The 9,717-nt window shown below is 51.0% G+C and overlaps 1 protein-coding gene across 1 annotated transcript; it reads left to right on the top strand.

The window, feature by feature from the left end:
• The first annotated feature begins 1,942 nt into the window (after window positions 1–1,942).
• Window positions 1,943–9,010, top strand: FOXL1 (forkhead box L1). The gene is made up of 4 exons (XM_029286302.1): window positions 1,943–2,192; window positions 5,128–5,136; window positions 7,704–8,438; window positions 8,574–9,010. Exons 1-4 carry the CDS (start codon window positions 1,943–1,945, stop codon window positions 9,008–9,010), a joined length of 1,431 nt encoding a protein of 476 aa, XP_029142135.1.
• The last annotated feature ends 707 nt before the right edge of the window (window positions 9,011–9,717 follow it).

Here is a 9,717-nt window from a genome sequence, read left to right as displayed (position 1 = left end):
CGCGGCTTCAGGTCAACATCGGGGAGTCTTCATTCCCAAAGGGGGATCCCCATCATTTAATTCGAAGACGCGGGTCAGAAAGAGCGCAGAATGGGATCCGTCGCGCTAGGATCTTCACTGGGGCGGCGGGGGGGGGGGACGATCTCGCTTTTTTTCCAGAGAGAAACGTGTTTTCAAGGGCTCGGTAAGGTTTCCTTTCTTTTGCCTCCCCAGAATAGAATAGGATGGGATGGGATGGGATGGAGTGGAGTGGAGTGGAGAGTAGAGCGTAGAGCGTAGAAAACACAGTGTAGAATAGAGAATGGAATGGAATGGAATGGAATAGGAATAGGAATAGAGTAGAAGCAGAATAGAATAGAAAGTAGAATAGAATAGAATAGAATAGAAAGTAGAATAGAATAGAAAGTAGAATAGAATAGAATAGAATAGAATAGAATAGAATAGAATAGAATAGAATACTTTATTGGCCAAGTGTGATTGGACATGCAAGGAATTTTTCTCCGGTGCAGAAGTTCTCAATATACATACAAGCAACAGGTGATAAATCATGATCATAATCATCATAAAAATACATTCATCATAAATCATAAGACACAACACTTAGTGATAGTCATAGGATACTAAATAACCCACGTATTTCCCTTCTACTGCAGCTTCTAAAGAGACACATGTGAAGTTCCCTGGGGATGGCGTCCCTAAATAGGCTTAGTCAAAAAGGCCGTGCTTAACGTCTTGCAATCCTCCCGCACTTTCTGGCTTGCAATTTCCACGGATGTCCCCTGGGCTGGCCGGATAGACCGATGCTGGCTAGCTGGTCAGCTGGCTTAGCCAGGATTGATGCTGGTTGGCTCATTCACCCCATTGTGCATCTTTGGCCAGCCCGACTGAGGAATTAAGGAGAAACTTCCTGACAGTGAAGCCAACCAACCAGTGGAACAGCTTATCCCTAGAAATCTTGGGCGCTCCATCACTGGAGGTTTTTAAGAAGAGACTAGACAATCAGCTGACTGAGATAGTGTAGATTATCCTGCTTGAGCAGGGGGCTGGACTAGAAGACCTCCAAGGTCCCATTCTATTCTATTCTATTCTATTCTATTCTATTCTATTCTATTCTATTCTATTCTATTCTATTCTATTCTATTCTACAGGTGTGCTTCAAAAAAACCTCTACAGGACACAGTGAGAAGGCCCACCTGATTCAATGGACCTTGAGTTGGGCATGCTGATTTATTCACCATACCTCTGCAGACCCCCCTCAGCACATTGAATTGTTAAGGGACTGCAAAGAGCGCTTAAGTCGGTGGTCTTCAACTTACAATGATTCATTTAGTGACCATTCAGAGTTACAAAGGCACTGAAAAAAGTGACTTATGACTGGTTTTTTTCAACAGTTACGATGGTTGCAGCCTCCCCAGGGTCACGTGATCAAACTTTGGATGCTGGGCAATTGGTTCATACTTATGACGGTTTGCAGTGCCCTGGCATCATGCGATCCCCTTTGGCTACAAGCAAAGTCAATGGGGGGGGGGAGAGCCAGATTCACTTAACAATGGTGTGACTAATTTAACAAGGGCAGGGATCCGCTTGACAAAGGGGGCATTAAAAGTTGTAAAATGGGGCCAAACTCATTGGACAAACTTCTCACTTAGCGACGTCAATTGACTGACTGACGGATGGATGGATTAACACAACTTTTGTTAAGGGAATCTGATTTCCCCGTGGACTTTGCTTGTCAGAGGGTCGCAAAAGGGGCATCGCCTGAAACCCCAGGCCATTGCAACCATCACAAATGTGAGTCAGTTGTCAAGCAGCCATCCTAAGTCACCTTTTTCAGTGCCGTTGTAACTTGGAAGCAAAGTGTTGTGTGTGGCAGTTTCATTCCACCGTTGTAGCTGATGGGCCTCTCTTTCAAAGGTGGCACTTTAGTGAAGGACTGAGAGGAATGTGCTGGGTGCGGATTCTTGTCGAGAAAAGAGAGAAGCCACTTTGCCCACTAGGCCAGACCAACTATCCGATGGCAGATATCTGCCATTATTTCATTTATGGTTGCACTTTTATCATTCCCAGCGAATTCTCTACCTCCGATCCCAACAGACCAGTTTTCTTAACTCTGGCTCTTGATGCGAGGGACATGGAATATCATTTCCATTTAAGGGAGCCAGAAAATGTAAGGTATTGTGATGCTTTGCTCGGTGAGCCTACCGAGAGTCTCTTAATTGTAGTGGCATACAAGCTTGATCAAATAATGAATATATTTAGCCCAGCTCCTGTAAGGGGAAACATTGTTTTAGATTTCAGCCCCTCTTAGCAAAGTACCTGGGAATTTTATGTAAATTTAGCTCATGGGCTTTCAGACCAAAGAGGAGAACATTTTGCAGTTTTAAAGGGACTAGTAACTTGATGAGTTTAATAGAAGGGAGTTTTGGATGTCCTATTTTACACCTTTCTCAAGTTAGGGCAGGGCTTGAGAAGAGATGACAGAGAATTTTCTATAGATTTAGCTCAGGGGCTTTCAGACGAAACAGGAGAGCGTTTTTGGAGTTTCAAAGGGACTAGTAACTTGATGATTTCAATAGAGGGGAGTTTGGGATGTCCTATTTTACATCTTTCTCAGGTTAGGGCAGGGTGACAGAGAAGGTGACAGAGAAGGGGAAGGCAGAAAGGGGCACAAAGCCAAAGGAGGCCTGTGTCAAATCCTTTGTCCCTCCCTGACCATCAAACTCACAGACACACAGTCACACACACACACACACACACACACACGTGTGCGCGCACACACCTTTTTTTTCTGAACTGCAACCATCTTTGAAGTAACCTATGACGCCAGTAAACAAAAACAGAGATAAATATCAGACTCACCAAACGTTTATACAAAAGCTAACCATCCCCGAAGCTTTATATAATCACCATCCAGCTGTGTGCTCTTGTAAAGTTGTTGTAAATCCCCCTTTTTTTCCTTGTAAACAGGAAAGTACATAATGTAAAGCAACAGGCTGGAGATCACAAATACTCAGGCTCTTGAAGGGGGGCGGTGGAAAAGGCGTTGCTAATTGTTCCCTTTCTAATGACGTTTGGGGGGGGCTCCCCATCCCTGAATAACCCCGGAATGGAGGTAATTAAAAAAAATTAAAAATAATCTGTCCTCAAATGCCATCAAAGGATACCTTCCCCTTTTCCCCACACAAAAGGTTTGGATTACAGCAAGAGGCTGGATGTCAAACACATACGAGACCACTTTGCCTGCCTTTGCTGTGCGAGGAGAAGGGGAGGCTGAGTAGAGAAAACGGCCCGCTGGGTGGCCAAGATGGAACCAGACAAGGCCACGTGGCTCCTTCTAGTTAGGAGAGACTTTTCAGAGTAAAACTCAGAACTGAGCTGGAAGGGGCCTTGGAGGTCCTCTAGTCCAGGGCTTTTCAACCTTTTCACCCATTGTACCACTTTTAGGATACGGCAACATCTGAGTACCACCAGTCGCCTAGCAAGGTGTCAAAAACTTGACCAAAAAAAGGAGGAAAAAACTGATGAAATACAGGTAGTCCTCGACTTACAACAGTTCACTTAGTGACTGTTCGAAATTACAATGGCACTGAAAAAAGTGACCCCTAAGCCACAGTCGAGCAAGACATCTGCCTGCCCACCCGGCGGTGCTCTTCCTCCTGTCCGAGGTTTCCATTGTTGTGAGGATTTCTGTTGAGGATTGGCAGCGGGGGTGGGGTGGGGGGTGTTTGGTTTTTATTCCCCCCGTCTGCTGGGTGGTTGCAGCAGGTTTTGGCCACTTCACATGACCCTGGGACACTGTGACCATCATAAATATGAATCAGTTGCCAAGCATCTGAATGTAAATCACTAGACCCTGGAGAGGCTGCAACATTCCAGCTGATCGGTGCTTCTTCTGGGCTCAGCGGAAGCACCAGGATCAGCACCGAGCTCCAGCTGGATCCTGGCGCTGATCGTGGTGCTTCCACTGAGCCCTGACAGCCCTGCAGCTCCAGCCATCTCTCGCTCAGGCTTGTGCGGTGCTGCCACCGGTTCAGCTCATTCCCCTCCCCCGCTACCACTTTTCTAGGATGGTCGCGTACCACCTGCCAGGTGCCAATGTACCACAGGTGGTACCCGTACCACTGGTTGAAAAGCCTTGTTCTAGTCCAGCCCCCTGCTCAAGCAGGAGATCCTAGACCATTTCAGACAAGTGACTGTCCAGTCTCTTAAACCCCCAGTGATGAAGCACTCACAAAGTCTGTCCGAAGGCAAGCCATTCCACTGGTTAATTGTCCTCCCTGTTAGGAAGTTTCTGCTTAATTCCAGGTTGCTTCTCTCCTTGATTAGTTTCCATCCATTGTTTCTTGTCCTGCCTTCAGGTGCTTTGGAGAATAAATTGTCCCCTTCCTCTTTGTTTGCCTTCAGCACTAATAGCAATCAAGACTCCCCATGAAGATAACTTACTGATTGGATTTTAATGTTGTGTTCAAAGCAAGGATTTTTCTCTCTCTCACTAGACCAGGGGTGTCCAACCTTGGCAACTTGAAGACCTGTGGACTTCAACTCCAAGCCACACCGGCTGGGGAATTCTGGGAGTTGAAGTCCACAGGTCTTCAAGTCAGAACGCCCCTGCACCCGACCAAATTTAGCTTTTCAACAACCTGAGAAGGTCGTTAGACTGAGGACTTTCTCAAATCTGGGTGAGAATATGAAGATGGAGATCTTTCCTTGCCCATCCCGCTGGTTGCCTTGAAATGTTCTCGATCACAAGGCCCACCACCCGTTAATTCCACTGTATTCTAACTTGACACCCAAGATGAAACGGATTTTCCAAGTGTTCTTTGCGGAACTTGTGATGGAGGTTAAACCTGAGTTTACAATCTCATGAGCTGGCCAAATTGAGATGAGGAGGAATATGGTCCTAACATGCTTTCTCCTGTGAGAAAAAAGAAACTCTCAAAATGAAAAATGGATGGGCTGCCGACTGGGGAATTCTGGGAGTTGAAGTCCACACATCTGAAAGTGGCCAAGGTTGAGAAACATCGCCTTTACCTGAGGACTTTGGCCTTCATGAAGGTAGGGATATGGGGAGCTTTTCCCAAAAAGATCTCCCTAAAATTTGCTGTTGCTGTGTCTTTTCTCTTACAGCCATCGAAGGTGAAAACAATTCACTCTTTGGACAGTGATGGTATTAAATGCAAAAATTAAACGGACACGATCTTATATTCAGGTTGTTTTAAATGCTGCTCATTTTATTCTTTACTAGTTTTGGAGCTAGCAAACTTTGGTTCTGTTTCTCCAAAGCCAGGGAGTGCACCTGTCTGGAATTTTTTTTTAAAAAAAAACCTCTGAATTTTAATTGGGGAAATCAGACTCAGCTCCATTCAAACCCCAAAACAGAACTGTTTTACTATTTGCACCCTAGAATCGCCAATTTGGATTAGTCCATACAGCTGATGAAGTGGTGACCCACAAAAAGAAAAGGCACGCAATAACAAAACGGGTTAATTTTTGCAGGAATTTTGCAAATTTCCATCTGTGTGGCTTGCCTTTGGCTACTTGAAGGAATCGCCTGTTCAAAACAGAACACTTCCCACATGCACAGTGTTTGCAGCTGATGTTCTCCAGATGCCAGATGGGTAACTGTATATATATAGAGAGAGGCAGTTTGGTCTAGTGGTTAAGGCACCAGGCTGGAAGTGAGACGCCATGAGTACTTTGGGCCAATCACCAGGAGACAATGAGTTCTAGTCTCGCGTCTTAGCCCTGAAAGCCTGCTGGATGACTTTGGGCCAATCACCAGGAGATGGTGAGTTCTAGTCCCGTCTTAGCCATGAAAGTCAACTGAGTGACTTTGGGTCAGTCACTCTCTCTCTCTCTCTTGTCCCACCTCATCCGGTTGTTGTTTTAAGGAAAATAGGAGAAGGAAGCAGTATTAGGTATGTTTGCCACCTTGAGTTACTTATAGAGTAATAAAGGTGGAATACAAATCTAATTATATAATAATTAGAGAAGTGAGAAGGGGAGATTCAAGAATGAGACCAAAATGAGAATGCCCCAATGGCTGATTTAGAAGCAAAGTTGGCAAACAGGAAAGGTGGAAATTGACTTGCTTGGAACTGGAAAGGACCCAGAGCAGACAGCAGTGCCTTTGTGTGCATGAGTGCTGACACCTTTGGGGTGGGTACCAGTGAAAACATTTGGTGGGGTCCCCCCCCTAGAAATAAACAAAGCTAGGTAATTAACTAACTGCAAGCCTTGGGGGATGACAAACAAGCAAAAAAAGCTACATCGGAATAAGCCAATCGCAATTTCATTCCAGATAAAGGCATCCATCCAACTGCTAATTCAATAAGTGAGATGTGTTAGCAATTAACCCAGTTTATCCTGGTCAGGGAGGGGAATGGGAAATGGGAGAGAGGGTGATCTAGCCATCATCCCCTGAAATGAACGGACTGAGACCTTGGGGCAGGTGAAAAAAAAAATCCTTCCAAACAAGGAAACTGGGCATCCTTGGGATACAGCTGTGGACCTTGGCACCCACGAGGACTTCCACTGGTCAAGACAGATGGCCGGAGAAGGTACTACTGTGGCCTGATGGGGAATGGAAGCACCTGGCGCTGAGACAGGTATTTTTTTGGGAGGGGTTACATGGGAAGGCTTTTCAGAAAGGGCAGGGCTGCTGGGGGAGAGATGCTTGGAATGGAAGATTCAGAGATTGCCTTGGGTATCTTCAAGAGGTTTGGTTTAAGGTACCAGCTTCACCTGCCCTTTACCAGCAGGGTCCGGTGTGTGTGTGTGTGTGTGTGTGTGTGTGTGTGTGTGTAGAGTGAGCAAAACTTTCTGGCTGAGAGGGAGGGAGGGAGGGAGGGAGGAATGAATGAAGGAAGGAAGGAAGGGGAAAGAGGAGGGTGGATGGGTGGATGGATGGTGGGAAGGAGGGAGGGAGGGAAGAAGGAAGGAAGGAAATGAGGAAGGAAGAAGGAAGGAGAAGGCAGGAGGAAGGGGAAAGAGGAGGATGAATGGATGGAGAGAAGAAGGAAATGGGAAAGAAGGAAGGAAGGAAGGAAGGGAAAAGAGAGGAGGATAGATGGAGAGAGGGAAGGAGGGAAGAAGAAAGGAAGGGGATAGGAAGGGAGGGAAGGAGGAAGGAAGGACCTTCTCCCCGCGGCCTCCCGGCGCTCAGCCGCGCCTTCGACTCCCTCGTTCCCTTCCAGCCTCCCAGGGCGGCGGGGCGCTGGAAGGACCCAGCCAGGGGGCGGGGCGCGCGGAAGGGTCGGGGGGAGGACCCGGCCGAGGAGGCGGGTTGGACGTGAGATTTTCAAACATCAGATCGGTGCGTTTATATATTGGGTGCCCGGAAATTTTTCCAAATAAACACAGCTTGATTCGACTTGGGTGGTCAGACTTATCAACAGACTAATGCTATAAACAAATGAAGGGGCGCAAGCGGGGGAGGGCCCCCCTCGGCCCAGCCACGTGGAAGGGCTGCAGCCTTCGCAGGGAAACGTTAATTAATGTGGGTGGGCTGCGGCGCGCTCCGCGGCTGTTTATCGCAGCCCGTTTCTTTTCCAGCCCTAAGTCAACACAGCATCGCAAACTTACAACAAGCATCGCACGTTTCCTCCCCCCCCTTCCTCCTCCTCCTCCTCTTCTTCTTCTTCTTCCTCCTCTTTTTTTCTCCTTCGTTTTTTTTTTCCCTCCCCACTTCTGGGGAAAAAAAGCGCGCTATGCAGCTGGGGCAGAAGGAGAGCAGGCGCGCCAGAGGCCAGGACGCGCCGTCGCCAGCGGGCCCAGCGCAGGCAGCTCCGGCCAGGCCTGGGGAGATCCCCCCCTTTCCTCGGCCCTCGCTCCCGCGCGCCGGAGTGACTCCGGATCTGCCATGAGCCAGCTTTACCCCGGCCAGCTGTCCGCCCCGATGGTTTACCTCTACGGGGCCGAGCGGGGAGCCTTGTCGGGCGCGCTGGGCTTCGCCCCGGCGGCGGGGGTGCTGCCCAGGCAGGAGTCCCCGCAGAAGCCGCCCTACAGCTACATCGCCCTGATCGCCATGGCCATCCAGCAGGCGCCGGAGCAGAAGGTGACGCTCAACGGCATCTACCAGTTCATCATGGGGCGCTTCCCCTTCTACCACGACAACAAGCAGGGCTGGCAGAACTCCATCCGCCACAACCTCTCGCTCAACGAGTGCTTCGTCAAGGTGCCCCGGGAGAAGGGCCGCCCGGGCAAGGGCAGCTACTGGACGCTGGATCCCCGCTGCAGCGACATGTTCGAGCACGGCAATTACCGGCGGAGGAAGAGAAAAGTCCGCGGCGACCCCCAGGCAGCGGAGGAGGCCGGGCTCGACCGGGAGGGCGCCCCCGGGGAAGCCCCCAAGAGGCGCCTCTCCAACCCCCCCGGCGGCCAGCAGCAGCGCCCCCGCCTCCCCCTCCAGCCCGGCGCAGAGGAGGAGCTGAAGCCGAGCCCCGGCGGCCGGGAGCAGGAGGAGGAGGAGGAGGAGGAAGAGGAGGAGGAGGAAGGCGGCGAGGAGAGCCGGCTGGCGGCCACGGCGGCGGGAGGGCCAACCCCGGCAGAACCGCCCCTCCGGGGGTCCCCAGCTGGCCTCTCCCCGCCGCGCCCCGAGGACCGAGCGCCCAGCCTTGGAGAAGGTCCCGCCGCGCGCTTCTGGGCGCCCTCGGCCGCCAGGCTTCTCCAGGACCCCGAGGCGGCCCCGAGGGCTGCGGCGCTGGCTGCCAACCGGGCCGAGCCGCTCAGACCCCCGCGGGGCTCGGCCAAGCCCCGCAGCTTCAGCATCGAGAGCATCCTGGCGCGGAAGGTCCTGGCGGCGCCGGCCAAAGGCGAGCCCAGCGCGGCCGTCTCCAAACTGGACCAGCTGGCGGGCAGCGGCGGGCCGGGCGAGAGCAGCGAGGCGCGCCCGGCTTTCAACGCCTCGCTGGTGCTGGATGCCCACTTCCCCGGCCGGTTCTACCAGCTGGGCATCCCCTTCCTTTCCTACCTGCCGCTCCGCTTCTCGGAGACGGTCTTCCCCTTCTAGAGCGCCGCAGCTCCGGGCGCGCCTCGCCTCGCCTCGGCCGCGTAAGACACCCGGCCCGCCTAGCGAAGGTCCGTCTTCCCGGGAGTCGGCTGGAAGTGGTGGGGTTCCCACGTGCAAGCCCAACCCGTCACTTCCCAAGTTTCCCTTCCCCCCCCCCCCCTTGATCTTCGAGACTTGAAGCACCGTCCAGTCGGCCCTGAATTTCGCAGTGACTCTGCTTGAGGCGACCAAAGGCGCGCTCAACGGCTTTGCGGATCGCGCCGCCACATCAGCCGCTCCCAGGCTTCTGGCTTTGCCGCCCGAGAGTTTCTGGGGTTGTATGCCCGGCCTCTGCCCGCTCGCCTCGGAACTTCCTTCCGAGTACAGTAAACCTGCTTAAATCATGCGATCCTGGGTATATATGTGTGTGTGTGTGTATATATAAAAAGCGGCTCGGAAGTGGGATCCCACGGGAAGACAGTTTCCACGAGTAAACTATAACCTGGGGGAGAACGATCCCGAATTTTCTAGGACGTTTGGAGCAGCCACGGCTTTCCCCATTTTTCGCCGTCCTACCTACGCATTGGTTTTTTATTTTTGCGTGCGGCCTCTGACATTTGGATCGGGCCCGACTGGATGATCTCTGGAATAAATAAAAAAAAAATAGCGCTTTAATGCTAGGGCTCTGGAAAGGAGGGCGGTTTGTTTGCAATGGAAACCTTTTACAG

Source organism: Protobothrops mucrosquamatus, unplaced genomic scaffold (assembly GCF_001527695.2).
Source record: "Protobothrops mucrosquamatus isolate PMUCROS unplaced genomic scaffold, P.Mucros_1.0 scaffold3274, whole genome shotgun sequence".
Taxonomy (NCBI): domain Eukaryota; kingdom Metazoa; phylum Chordata; class Lepidosauria; order Squamata; family Viperidae; genus Protobothrops; species Protobothrops mucrosquamatus.
Note: the sequence above shows the minus strand (reverse complement) of the source record. Positions and strands in the feature narration are given on the sequence as shown.

What these genes read in the sequence shown, in the direction of transcription:
- FOXL1 (XM_029286302.1), top strand. Translation starts at nt 1,943, where the DNA reads ATGTGCTGGGTGCGGATTCTTGTCGAGAAAAGAGAGAAGCCACTTTGC. An exon ending in AGAGGAGGAGCTGAAGCCGA is followed by an intron (nt 8,439 to 8,573) that starts GCCCCGGCGGCC and finishes GGGGGTCCCCAG; the next exon opens with CTGGCCTCTCCCCGCCGCGC.